The following is a 14,685-nucleotide window of genomic DNA, read 5'->3' as shown; positions in this document are numbered from 1 at the left end:
GATTTGTCATTTTTGTGCCTCACCAGCCAGCCCAGGAGGTCAAGAGGGCTGGGACAGGCCTTAGAATATAAACTCCCTGAGGGCAGGGACTATTTCACTTTTTTTGTATTCTCAGTGCCTAGCACAATGGAAGCACACAGTAAGCAGTTAATAAGTACTTATTGACTGGTTGACATCATGGAGGTGGTACAGTGGATGGAGTGCCAAGCTTGGAGTCAGAAAGACCCGAGTTCAAATCCTACCCCCATTACTTACCAGCAGTATGAGCCTGGCCAAATCATTTAACCTTCCTAGGCCTCAGTTTCTTCATCTGTGAAATGGGGAGGGGAGATTATAGACTTGATGACTTCTAAGGTCCTGTCCAGCTCTAAGATCATATAGCTTCACAGGATTGAAGATTTAGAGCTGGAAGGGATCTGGGAGATCATCTTGTCCAACCCCCTCGTTTTACAGGTGGGGAAACTGAGGCCCAGAGATGGGGAGTGACTTACTCAAAGTCACACAGCAAGTTAGTGATGTTGTCCAGATTAGAACTCAAGTCTCTTGGCCTTTTTTTTCCTTTACATAATGCTCCCTTTCCTACTTCCTGTTGCCTCCTCTGCTTCTCTACCTCCGGAATGTGTGGGGTGCTCTAAGCCAAGCTCTGGACTCCTAGAAACATTGACTTTCTCTGTGGAGATCACTTAACATCTGAGAAAACTGAGGCCTAAGGCTTAGTGACTCGCCCAAGGCCACATGGCTAATGAGTGGCAGAATTTGGACCCAGGGCCACACAATGACAGATCTGAGACTAGAGTTCTGAGTCTTTGCCAGCATCTTCTCCTATAGATCACAGCCTCAACTTTTGGGAGTGCCCCTAGAATCCCAACATTGGGAGGAACCTTAGAGGCCAGGGCGTCCACACAATACACCAACAGGAATTCCCTCAACACCAAATCTGGCCTTCTGCTTGAATACTTCCAGTGATGAGGAGCTCACTACCTGTCAAGATCTGCAATAGCCTTGCTGTCTGGTCTGACTCCTTTACCTCCTTCCTCTGATCCTTACCCAAATGCTTCCAGCCTTCTCTTCAGGGATTCCCACACCAGGCGGGTGTCTTTTGGCCGCACGGTGGTGCTCCACTCCCCTTTTGCTTTGTTTATTCCTGGTCTGAAGCAGACCAGGGTGATGGAGGCTCTGAATTCAGAGGCCCTGTATCCAAATTCTGTCTCTGATACTTGTCTGACCATGGGGAAGTCACTGGGCCCCTACAGGCCTCAGTTTCCCAATCTGTGAAATGGGGGGACGGACCAAACGATCTCCCAGGTCCCTCCTGGTCCTCAATCTATGATGCATTTTAGACCTTGGAGATCAGAGGCAGACACGTCTCCGTGTCACCTCAGTCTTTCCTTTTTCCCACATTTCATCAGATCCCCATCTGCATGTTACACTGCAGTCACATGCCCAGCATCAGGACTCTCAGTACCCGGTGTTAGAACTGCAAGGGGCCTTAAGACACAAGTCAAGATAACAAGCATTTATTAAGCACCTACTACATACCAGGCACTGTCCTGGGCACTGGGATACAAAGAAAGACAAAAGACAGTCCCTGCCCTCCCGGGGCTCCCAGTCTGATGAGAGGAAACAACCCACAAACAAGATGTGTGCAGGATAGCCCCAGGACAATGACCTCAGAGGGAAGGCGCTGCCATTTAGGGCTTGGGAAAGGCTTCTTGTGCAAGGCATGAGGTTGACCTTGTAGGTCCTAGGATCTAGAAGAGCCTCAGAGCCTGGGAGATCAGCACCTGCCTCCTATAAGGAAGCCAGGCAGGGATCCCCTGAAGCAGAGAGGAGGAAGGGAGCACGTCCTAGGCGTGGGAGACAACCTGGGCAAAGGCCCTGATCCAGGGGATGGAATATCTGCGATGTTTTTATGTTTACGGGTTGCCACGTGGGTGTCGTCTGCCCACACAGGTGTGTTTAGATAAGGCTCATTTGTTGTTGCTTAGATACAGCTCATTTCAGTTATGTCCAACTCTCCATGCCCCCTTTGGGTTTTCTTGGCAAAGATACTGAAATGGTTTGTCATTTCCTACTCCAGTTCATTTTACAGATGAGGAAACTGAGGCAGAGTGAAATGACTTGTCCAGGGTCACACAGCTAATAAGTGTCTCAGGCCAGATTTGAACTCAGGTCTTCCTGACTCCAGGCCTGGTACTCTATCCACTGTACCACCCAGCTGCCCAGATATAGCTCACAGGGAGTCATAAATAAACATTTTCAGAATTTCTTCTACCCACACTTCTCCAAGGGAGACTTTGATTGCTTTCCATAAGGAAAGCAGGAGATTGGTGTCAGAAACTGGTTACTCTGCTCTCCTCAGACAAAGGGTCTGACACAGGGCCAGAATTATATCTGTTCCCCCCCACAAAAAAAAATATTATTAGTCTAGGGGAAGTAATGTTAGGTTCAAGGAGAGTTCTTAATCCCCATACCTTAAAAGGAAGAAATGAATATACATATATGTGTGTATGTGTAATATACACGCATGTGTATGTGTAATATACATGCGTGTGTATGTGTAATATACACAGATGTGTTTGTGTATGTGCAATATGCACATATGTATATGTGTGTAATATACAGACTGTGTATTGCAATGTACACGCATGTATATGTGTGTATTGTGATGTATACACATGTATATTGTATATGTGATGTACACACATGTGTATGTGTGTATGTGTGATGTGCACGCATGCATATGTGTGTATAATGTACACGCGTGTATTGTGTGCCTGTGTGATGTACACACGTGTATATGTGTGTATAGATGTATGCATATGTAACATATATATGTACATGTCAAAGGCTTGACTTCTTTCCCACCAAATTCCAGTTCCATAAAGAGCACACACAGCAAATAGCAAATAAACCTTCATGACAAACCCATACACCCTGGACCTAACACAGGACGAAGAAAAGATTACTTAGTTTTTAGTGTATTTTATTGCCTTGTGTTTTTATGTCATTTCTGGATATAAGCCTTTCCTACATCAGCATTGAGCCCCTCCCTCGTAACAAATCAAAACAGCTTATCAGAAGTAACCAATATGGCGCCTGTCTCTGACAGCATATGCAGCACTTGGCCCCCATAGACCCTCACCTCTCTGCCAGAAGGAGGAAGGTCTGTTTCCTCACCTGTTCAATGGGACCAAGGCTGGTCCTCACGGCCCCTCTCTTAGCGTTCTTTCGTCCTTGTTCCACTAGCCTCTCTGCTTTGTCCTGCATCAGTGCAGGCCACTTTCCCCATGTCTTCCTGCTACTCTCCATGCTGAGGGAGAGCGGGAGACCTGCCCGGGGTCGCACAGCGAGTCAGTGGCAACGCCAGGCCTGGGACGTCGGCGGGACCTTCGGCGACCCGCTCAGCGCCTTCTCTCCCCTCCCCTGTCTTGTTCCGCCAGGTCCAGCTGGCTGAAGCCGTGCTGTGGAAGGCGAGCCTCCGTGTGGCAGGTGTTTTTACTGAGCGCGAGTCTCAACAGCTTCCTGGTGGCCTGTGTCATTCTGGTGGTGATTCTTCTGACCCTGGAACTGCTGATAGACATAAAGGCTCTGCAGTGTGAGTAGCGAGACAGAGCCCCGGGTGTGTGAGCGGATCCGCGTCTGCCTGTAGATTTATTCCACGTGTACCCGGTGGGGCAGGGGTCCCCAGCCAGCCGCTCGTCCCCCGTGGGTGGGACTTGCACCCTTCTGGGGAGGGGTCCAAACCAGCCAATGCCAGCATATCCTCTCCTGTGGCTCGTGGAGGTGGTCATAGCAGCCAAATTTGGCCAGCAGCCATTTTCTCCTCACCTGCAGTAGGGCAGGGCGAAAAGGGAAAATGGATTTGGAGCCAGAGAGGCCTGGGTTTGAGTTCCAATTCAGATGCTTCCTACCTGAAGAATACTGGCCAAGTCATTTGGCTCCTCTGGGCCTCAGTTTCCTTATTTGAAAAATGAGGAGAGGCAGCTAGGTGGTACAGTGGATAGAGCACCGGCCCTGAAATCAGGAGGACCTGAGTTCAAATCTGGTCTCAGACCAAACACTTAACACTTACTAGCTGTGTGACCCTGTGCAAGTCACTTAACCCCATTGCCTTAAAAAAATGAGGAGATTGAACTAGATGATTTCTGAGAGGTTCCCACTATGACCCCTTTAATAATTTGTATTCACATTCCCCTCTCCTGAATGTAAGAAAGAGATTTGGGGGAAATCTTCATCAGGAAAAGGTTGGGGACCCTGTGTGGAATGTACTTTTTAAATTGTTTCAAGTGAGTTTCCTTTCCTTCTCTCTCTCCCCCACCCCACTGGTAGGTAGGGAGGTACCTTTTAAAGTTTAATGAATTTGCCTTTGTGAAAAAGTTATACACGGCTAAACCAGGTGAACCTGTTGTTGATATGGGCCCTCTGGAGAATATGTCAGGGTCTTGGGGAACCATTTGGAACAAACCCTTCTGTCCTTGCTGATGCCCTTAAAAGACATCAGAAAAGGTACCCAGGCCCCTGGGCCTCGGGCATCAAGGGCACACATCTACCTGGGCCTCTGTCTTCTCTTGGAGCTCTAGGGAAACTGTCTTTAGCCCCCAGGACTTTTTTAACTTATTAAATTCCCCTATCTTTGAACCTCAGCCAGAGGTCCCCAGCCTCTGGGAGCTTCCGGGACCCTTGGCCAATTGGGATTACAGAATTCAAAGATCTGATGCACAAGAGTCTTTGCTGTCCCTCTTTTGCTCTTTCTGCCTCCACCACCAATGTCTTCAGTAATCACTACCATTTATATAGCGTTTTAAGGTTTGCAAACCTTAACGTGTGTTCATTCTTTTATTCCTCCCAACAAACCTGTGAGGTAAGGGGCTATTATTATCCCTGTCTTATAGATAAGGAAACTGAGGCAGACAGAGGTTAAGTAACTTGCCCAGAGTCACATAAGAGACGAGATTTGAACTCAGGTCTTCCTGACTGGCTCACTGTACCTTCCTCCAACAAAGAGCGTGGGATTTGGGGGAGAAACAAGGGAATACAGGCAGGTCGATCGAATAGTGACCATCACCTCGTCATCAGAGTGATTCGGCTCAATGCAAAAGTCACTCCGGGAGTTCTGTTCAAGCAAAGACCTCCTCTGCTTTCTGCTTGGTCAGTGGACCAAAGAGGCCAACTCTCTCTCATCTGTGACCCAGGAATAGCCAGACACTGACCCTAGGTCCAAATCCCACTTACATACCTTGGGCAGGTTTCTAAACCGCCCTGGTCCTCAGTTTCCGTGGCTGTAAAACAAGGAGGTTGGGCTCCATGGCCCCTGTCCTCTTCAGCTCTGGATCTGATCTTTGGGCCCCCTGAAACCTCCACCAGGGAAGCCCTTTCTAACAAAGGACGCTTGTAAGAACAGACCGACTTTCTCTACCGGACAAAACCATTTGGCTTTAATGTGCCTGGTGGCCCCTCGGTCCCAGTGAAAGTATTTCTCCGGCGTGGAGTTGACAGACACTGGCTTTATACTCAGCCAACCTGTCTTGAATTAAAGCACATTCTATTTTCCCCTCCCTCGCCCCCCTACACATCGTCTGATTTTTATGTGATTTAATCATAACAGAGACTCTGGTTCCATGCCGTGAATTCTCCATAGGCCCCTTGCTACTTCAGGTTGTAACCAAGCCATTGGGCAGAGCTAAGAACCTAGCAGACACGGACTGGAATTTTGCTTAAAATTAAGTATCCAGGAGATTGGTTTTGGTGGGAGACCCAATGGCAGCTCATAAAAGGCATCTTGAATTCCATAAAATGTACAGCCGGAGATTTATGGCTCTTCTCAGACAAGCCATAAAAAAAATAAAAAATAAAAAAACGGCACAGGAATTCATTTGAGAAACAACGGACGGAGAGAGGTTTATGTTCTCAGTCTGGTCCCTTCCGAATCACACAGACGCTTGGCTCCCTGGATCGGTTTCCACTGACCCCCGGGCAGTTTGAGGCCCGGAGGAATCGGGGGTAGTTTGAGGGGCAGAGCTCATAAGGCTACAGCGGCCTAAAAGGAATGCACCCACAAAGTCAAATCCTCTCCCTGTCCCTGCCCCACTGATCTGGTCCTTACCTTCCCTGTGGGATAGCTAGGCAGGCACAGTAGTCAGAGCTCTGCGCCTAGAGTCAGGCAGAGCTGTGTTCAAATCTGGGTTCGGATGCTTACTAGTTATGTGATCTTGGGCACGTCACTCAATTTCTGTTTGCCTCAGTTTCCCCAACTGTAAAATGGGAATAATAACAGAACAGCACATGCCCCTGTTGTGAGGATCAAATGAGATAATAATGGTAAAGCACTTGGCACAGTGCCTGGCACACAGCGGTGCTATATAAAAATGCTCCCTTCCCTTCCCCTTTCCTAGGGTGCTCATTCCTCAGGTCTTCTGGTGTTATTATAATTTGAATATAGCCTTATCGTGGAGCCAAAAGACTCTACATCAACAACAAACATTTATTAAGCACCTACTATGTGCTAAGCACCGGGGATACAGAGAAAGGCAAAAACAGTCCCTTGCCCTCAAGGAGTTCCCAACATCCAAAAACTAAGTACAAGCCAGATCCAGCAAGGAGACTTGGAGGTGATCACAGAGGGAAGGCACTAGCATTGCCGGGGCCTGGGAGAGGCGTCCTGCACAAGCTGGGGAGTCAGCTGAGATCTGAAGGAAGCCAGGAAGCCACGAGGCAGAGATGAGGAGAGGGAGAATCCCATCCTCTAGGGACAGCCAGGGAAGATGCCCAGAAGTAGCACGTGGGAAGAAGGGCAAAGAGGCCGGTGCATCCTTCTGAAAATCCCTCCCTTGCCCTGCCCCTCGATTTCTTCATCTGTGTGATGAAGAATAAGCCTCCTCGTGCTGCCTGCCTCACAGAATCTTTTATGAGCCTGCAATGGGAGCTGGTATTACTGGAGAGAAAGGGGCGCAGTGGGTAAGCAAGACCAAGGCTGTGACACGCTCTGGCCGTGTGATCCCAGACAACTCCCTTGACCTCGGAGAGCCTCCATTTCCTCATCTGTAAAATGAGATTAACAATGGAGGCAAAACAGCCAGCCTCGGAGCTAGGAAGACACGGATTCAAGTCTCGCCTCTGATGCTTGCTGGCTGCGTGACCCTGGGAAGATCCCTTAGTTTCTCAGTGCTGTAGGTAAATCTTTTAGATTACAAGCTGCAGAGACCCAGCCTGTATTGGTAGAAGATGCTCCCTACATGGATGAAATCACAAGTTTAATTAAAACTTCCTGTGTGACTTTGAGCAAGATCTGTCTCCCTCTGCCTCAGTTTCCCCTCCTATAAAATGAAGGGGTTGGATGAAACGGCCTCCAAGGTCCCTTCTGGCTCCAAATCCTATGATCATCCATTTTGGTACCTTTTTCCCCTCCCCGTCTTCCACTGCCAGTTCCTCAGGTCTATTATGCTGCCCCAGGTAGGCTGGGGTCTCCTACTGGGCTGTGTGACCCAGCCTTCGCTCCACATCAGAGCCCTACACTCTGGGCTTCTCATTCCTTAGAGATGTTTATATACAGGAATGAGGGGGCTGAATGGTCAGGCTCCCATCCGGTCACAGCAAAGACATAGGACGGCCCTGGAGGTGTGCCACAGCCGAACATCTCTTCCTAAGGTGATCCTGGGGTTTCCCAGAGAAGTTACTCCTGTGCCTTGCCCTTTAGGGAAGCTCCTTAGCTTTGACACTTGGAGTGTAGAAAAAAGAAACCCTAAAGGACCTGGCTTCCCAAATCCCACCTCTGTGACTTTGGGCAAATCATATAACCCGCCTGAGTCTGTTTCTTCATCTATAAAAGGAAAAAGTTGGACAAGAGGGCCACTGAGATCCTTGTGAGCCTATCACAAACCGAAGTTCATGCAAGGTCCCTACTGAGTCATCTAAACCAGCCATCCCTCCAGATTTAGGCTTCCTTGGTGGATCTTCCATGTCAAGCTTCCTTCCCCCAACATCCTTACAGTGGAGACAACAAATCCACCAAGGCCAGCACCTTGGATAGCATAGAGGAGAGGATGGGGCTGGCTCTAGGTAGTAATTAGAGATAGAGAGGGTCACCAGGGCAGCTAGGTGGTGCAGTGGATAGAGCTTCAGCCCTGAAGTCAGAAGGACCTGAATTCAAATCCGGCCTCAGACCAAACACTTGATACTTACTAGCTGTGTGACTCTGAGCAAGTCACTTAACCCCAATTGCCAAAAAAAAAAAAAAGAGGGTCCCAATGTCAGGACAGAGAGGTCCTTAGACCTCCCCAGAATGCCCCTACCTCTTTTTTTTATATTAAGAACCTGAGGCTCAGAGAGAGAAAGAGTCTGGTCAAGAGTCAACCCACTGGTCGACAAGCACCTATGTTCCAGACATTGTATTAGGTTCTGTGTATATACGCACAAAAATGATGCAGTCCTGCCCTTATAGAGCTTACGTTCTACTGGAGGATTTTATGCAACATTGGTGCTGAAAGGGACCTTCCTTTTACAAATGAGGAAACTGAGGTCCCAGTACATGAATTGATTTACTTAAGATCACACAGTCAACAAGTCAGAGTTGGGATTCAAACCCAGGTCTTCTGCCCCCAAGTGTGATGGCTATGATGGTTCCATTTGCTTGTGCTAAAGAAGACCTGGGAGCATCTTCCCATAGTTAGCTCTTAAAACCTGTCATTGGCATTGAGGCAAAAGAACTGTTTGTCCTTCTTTCCCTGCCCTGCACATACACACACACACACACACACACACACACACACACACACACACACACACACACACATACTCATGCACCCACGCTCAGCTTGCCCTTCTGTTTTCCTTCATTATCATCTTTGAGGTTTTCTGTCAAGTTGACTTCAGTGACACCATATTCCTGGGATGATCCCACATTGGGTTTTTCTCTGCAATCCCCAGAGCTGACCTCGGTTCCAAGCCACCTAGTTACTCTCTAGACACTACCTCTTTACACTTAACTCCTTTATCCTAAGCCTGGCTTTTCTTGTACTGTGTTCCTTACAGTTTCAAATTCATCCCAGTTTGCTGGAGTCAGTCACTGGATCAGCCTGGTCATCCTGTCTGTGTTCTTCTCAGAGGTAGGTAAAACACTACAGCCCCTCTCTTGAAAGAAAGCCACTTCTTAGCCGTGTGACCCTTGGCAAGCCATTCACTTCCCTGGCCTCAGTTTCCCCATCTGTAATATGAGGGACTTGGACCTGATGACCTCTGAGGTTCCTTCAAGCTTTAAGTATACCATTTGGTAAAGGACCTATCCTCTCTCTTCTGGCCTCTGGGACACTAGTCAGATTCTCTGCCTCTCTAGTCCAAGGTTCTTAAAACCATTTTTGTGTCCGAGACCCCTTGGGCAGTCTGGTGAAGCTACAGACCCCTCCTTGGACTAATGGTTCTAAATGCACAAAATCAAATACATAGGACTTCAAAGGAAGCCAATCACATTGAAACATGCTTATCAAAGAATTAAGAAAAAAAAGTTCATGGATCACCAGGTCTGTAGAGAACATGAGTTGCATTTGACCAGGAAATACAGCAGGAGGCCCTCTGGGCAAAAAGACAGAGCTAATTACACAGCCTTACAAGCCACCTTCAAGGTCCACCTTCAGGTTGCTATGGAGTGACCCAGGGTTCCTGAAGGCCATACTGATAGGGCCTAATCTCTGGATGGTCCTGTCAAGCCAGCGTGCTTTGATCTAGAGGCAATGTGCTGTCATGGAAGGAGCTTTGGCTTTGGTGTGAGAGGACCTGCCTCTGTCCCTTTCAACTGAAATGACTTTGCTCAAGTGGCCTAATTTCTCTTGACCTCATCTTCTGTGTCTGTAAAATGGGGTGAAGGTGTTGGAGCAAATGGCCTCTAAGGTCCCTTTCAACTCTAGATCTGTGATCTATGACGATAAGCCTGACAATAAATCAATTCAACAAGCATTTATTAATCACCTACTGTGTACTTAATACATAAACACATGTGTCAGTTTCTGGGGCTACAAGTAAAAAGGATTAAACAATCCCTGCTCTCAGGGAACTTGTATTCTAATGGGAGAGCCAGTGGGACATAGATATAAATATAGATGGAGACAGAGGTTACAGAGGAAGCCAATTAGATGGTATCTAGATAGATATAGCACAAATGTAAAGTAAATAAGTACGACTGTCTCCAAAGTCCTTCAATAAAATTCTAGAATTCCAGCTTTAGAACAGTTTGCATTTTTACCGAGTGCCCTCATTTTCCTAAGATAGATTCCTTCTAATTAAGCATTCGTTTGCTTATTTATTCAAATAATAAATTGTTGTGCAGGTAGCCTATTCGTGTGCTGTAACCTATCATGGATTTCTCTGTTGCCCTTTGGATCAGAAGCAACTTTAATCCTTTAGAGACTGAGATATTTTAAGATTGGCACCCTACAGAGCCTCCAAAAGAGCATTCGTGTTAAGAAGTTAGATTTTTGTAGCAGGGAACAACTTTGGAGCCAATTCACATTTTCTCAAAGGCCATCTCTTCCTCCTGTTCAATTCTGGGCCTGACCTATTATTCTCCTGCCATGCCTATCCCAGATTTAGGTACTGATGGACTTGCTCAATGGATTGGACACCCAACTGCGTATGATATTCTAGATAATAGGCCTTTTCATCCATTTGGTTTTTCCTGTATAGATTGTTGGCTAATCTTTGTCTGAAAAATCATGGATCTCATGAAAGAGGCCCTACAAACTTCTGAAGCTTGATGCAATTAGTATAATATCATATGCAAACAGGTGCATTTAGGAAAATCTTGCCATCTATAGAGATTCCCTCTTCCATTTGGACTTTGTTCTCCATGACAGTGGTGAATGCTGTTGGCTACATCGTATTTCTACTGATGACCTACATGTAAGAAGTAGCATAAGCGTTGAGGAAATGTGTGATCAGAAAAAGAGGTGGGGGCAGTCACGGGACAGGAGCAAAGAGATGGGCACACCAAGGGATGCTCTAGCAGCCATAAACTATCAAGAGATATAAAGGAGGGCATCCAAACTTTGTGGAGGGCCTCTGGGAAAGCATGGGCAAGACCTGAATAGGATGAGGAAGTATGGCTGAGTCTCCATCTGCACCAATGGTGGAAATGTCTACATTGACGAGATAGCGGATCTATGACATGGAAGCATGGGGTGAGTGGATGTAGTCAAAGGCAGCTTCCCTTCCTCCAACAAGGTCAGTCTGGCCGGGGAGACCAAAGTGAAAGAAGACGTGAGACAGAAAAAGAAAGCAACATGTGATCCCAGGCCCAACACAGTAGGTGCTTAATAAATGTTTGTCGATTGACTCAGAGCCAAAGAAGGAGTATAGATAATAGGTTCTATAGGACCCAAGAGGAAGCTGAGCTGACTGTGGCGGGGGGACATGAGCTGGAACAGGAGAGATCAGGGAAAATAAGATTCCACTATATTAACAAATGTCAATTTGTTACTTTGATATCCACCCCCATCCTAATTCTGAGATGCAATATTACTCTGACAGCTGTGTAGAAGAGAGAGGGAAGGGCCAGTACTCAAAGCTGTCAAGCAATGTGAGCAATAATAATAGTAACAAACAATAAAAATAACAACATGTATAACACTTTAAGGTTCTCAGAGTACTTTTGGTCATTTGATCAAGGCACTGTGTGGTAACTGCTGGAATCAGTGTTGACAGTAAAGAGGCAGAGAGGGGCAGTGGAAACAGTAGTAGATTTGGAGTCTGAGGGGCTGGGTTCAAATTCTGGCTCTATCATTCCTACCTGTGTGACCTTGGGCAAATCATGTAACCTCTGTGCCTCAGTTTCTCATCTGTAAAATGAGGGGTTTGGAATGGATGCTTCAGAGGGCTCCTCTAGCTCTACATCTATGACTCTTAGTTGGGGAAGGCCTCATGGAGGAGGTGTGACTTTGGGGGACCTCGGAGGATGGATAAGCTTCACAAAGATGGAGAGGAGGGAGGAGGGCATTTCAGGAAAAGGAAAAAGGCATTGGCAAAGTCTTGGAGCTGAGCCTAAATATGTCATGTTTCCATGAGGACATCTGCCTACTTCTGTGCTTGCTTGCAACATTTGATGCTGCGTGGGCTTGGGGCAGGAATTGGGGAGGGAGGGTGTGGAATTTCACTCAGAACTCCACGGAACTCAACCTCTTCTGGTCTCCTTCCAAGACCCCACTTCTCTGCCCAGGACCCAGACTCGTGTCCCTGGGGTGTATTTGTCCGCTGGCATTGGGTTACCTTGAGGATGTTCAGAGCACAGAACGTGTTTCACCTTGCTCTAGGGCAGAGGGTGTAGAGAACAAAGCCCAGAAAATGGAGGAAGCTACCCAGATCTGTGCCTTTTCTCCGCAAACTGAGTGATTTAGGGGTGTTTTGGACACCTGCCCCTAACGTTCTCTGCTGGCCATCCCTTCTCCTTGTATTACCCTCCTAAGCCCCCACTCCCCTGAACACTGAAAAAATACCCCTGCAGTGCTGGCCAGAGCCAGCTGTCGAAATTGCCTCAGACCCTAGCAAATGTGCCATGGATCGGTGAGTGCCAACACAAATGTTTAGCCAGTTGTCAGAGTGCTTTCCCTGGATCCCTCTTCAGGCAGGATGTTGGCTCCTGCAAAATTTATGACTCCATGCGAATTCTCGTTTCCTTCCCTGTCACTGCCAGACCAGAGATGTTCCATCTGAAACTAACGGCCCCTCTCTGCGTGGGCAGTGCCCAGGGAGACTTCTTTCTGCAGGCTGGCAGGGAGCCGAGGGGGGTGGGGAGACTTCTTCCCACTGGCAGAATTTGCTCCCACCCCCTGGTTGGATGCCAAGGCCAAAGAGGATGAAGGAAGTGTCAATCAAGAAGAGAAGGATGGGAGTCTGGTCAAACTGTGCCTGTGCCTGGCATCAAAGGTGGAGCTTTCATCTGGGTGAACAGCCTCTAGTAAGTATATGTGTTTCGGCCCTTTCCTGATATGCCCCAAGTGTTCCTTCTGTGGGGTGGCACCATGCTCAGGCAGGGCTGTGAAGAGGAGAGGCAGGGTAGTGGAAAGAACAGATCTTGCCTTAGATACTTATCACCTGTGTAACCTAGGGCAAGTCACTTAACATCCCCAGGCCTCAGTTTCCTTATCTGTAAAATGAGGGGCTTGGACTAGATGGTCTCTTGACATCCCCTTCCAAGTTCTAACAGTTTCTGAATCTGTGCATCAGCCATGGCAGGGGACCAGTTACTGGGGAAAACACAAAAACGTTCTGACCCACAGAAATGCCTCTCACCTCAGACCAGAGGTGGGCACTGTCTTGTTACCTAGTGGGTAATAGTCAGTCACTCCTTTGGGTAGGTTGGGTAGAGCTAGATGATGGGGTCAGCAGTGTCAGGAGATTGGAACCACTGGTGGCCCTTCCCACACTGGGACTGCTCTCAAGCTACAAGGTGAGAAGGGTCTGTAGTATTTAATGACTCCAACCTATTAGGCTTAATGATGCCCTACATACACGTAACTCTTTGGTACCTTCCAAAGCCCTTCTGCCTCTGTTTTCTCGTCAGATGCTCATGACAAGCAGTGAGGTAGGTGAGGCAAATCCCCATTTTACAGATTGGCAGACTGAAAAGCACCGAAGTTAAATGACGTGTCTGAGGTCACCCGGGAAGTAGCAAAGGCAGCAGGGCTAGAATCCAGGGGTTGGGATCGCTAGTTCGGGTTTTTATCCAATGACAGACAACCACTCCACCCCCACAAGTTGTGTAGAAAGGGCGGATTCTAGGAGATGGAATGGGATCAGGGGCACAGAAAGGGGACAGGGCAGGATAAGGATGGGAAGAGAACACAGTCTGCAGCCCTGGGGAAGGAGAGGGAACCGGAGACCAAAATGATCTAGAAATGCCGAGCCCCGCTTGAATGAAGCTGGCAACATCACCCATCTTGGCTCTTTTTTGTCAGAGGGGAGGAACTCAACTCCGCCTTCCACCTTTTAATGAATTCTCTAATCGTGCCAAGACAATGTCAGTTTGGCTGGTGTGTGAAAAGAAGGAAATAGAGTGTAATGAAGCTGGGAAAGTAGTCTGGAGTCCGATGGTGAATGGCTTTGAATGCCAGGACGAGGAGTTCCTACATTATTCAGCTGATCACAGGGACGGATGAAGGTTTTTGAGCAGAGTGGCTCCCAGCAGAGATTACTCAGGCAGTCACGTGAAAGGTAGACTATGGAGGGGGAAACAAGAACAATTTTTTTTTAAATAGTCCAGTTGAGCAGAGATGACATCCTCAGCTAAGGTTGTTGCAGGGTCCACGGATGGGAGATGCCAGATTTCAACCAAAATTATCGACTGGATGTGGAGAAAGTAAGAGAGATGGGAACTGACTCCAAGGTTTCCAGATTAGGAAACCAAGAAGACGGTGGCACCATCAACAGAGTAGAACACAGAGATAGGAGAGGGATGCAGGTTTGAAGGAGAAAAGTAAGGAGTTCAGGTTCAGAAATCACTGACTTCTGGCCCACATGGTAATGAACAGGTTCCAGTTGTTGAAGGAATGGAATTTTGAAACTAATGGTTTGGCAAGGATAAGGTGCATGCCTTGCAAGGTTAGGACCATAGTAGTCTTCCACCTCAAGGGCCCTGCCATAAGTTGAGCTCCATCTCTTTCTGAGGCTATGTATGAATCTCTAGAAGGAGGGAGTTGGAGG

At 47.6% G+C, this 14,685-nt stretch overlaps 1 protein-coding gene across 1 annotated transcript in view; it reads left to right on the top strand.

The window, feature by feature from the left end:
• TMEM266 (transmembrane protein 266) overlaps positions 1–14,685 on the top strand; it is a 92,166-nt gene that overhangs the window by 16,978 nt on the left and 60,503 nt on the right. The window contains exons 3-4 of the mRNA XM_078151593.1: positions 3,444–3,598; positions 9,031–9,104. Of these exons, the coding sequence (XP_078007719.1) occupies positions 3,444–3,598; positions 9,031–9,104 (229 nt within the window). The remainder of the gene's footprint in view (positions 1–3,443; positions 3,599–9,030; positions 9,105–14,685) is intronic.

This window comes from Phascolarctos cinereus, unplaced genomic scaffold, assembly GCF_003287225.1.
Source record: "Phascolarctos cinereus isolate Bilbo 61053 unplaced genomic scaffold, phaCin_HiC Scaffold_3;HRSCAF=262, whole genome shotgun sequence".
NCBI lineage: Eukaryota > Metazoa > Chordata > Mammalia > Diprotodontia > Phascolarctidae > Phascolarctos > Phascolarctos cinereus.
Note: the sequence above shows the minus strand (reverse complement) of the source record. Positions and strands in the feature narration are given on the sequence as shown.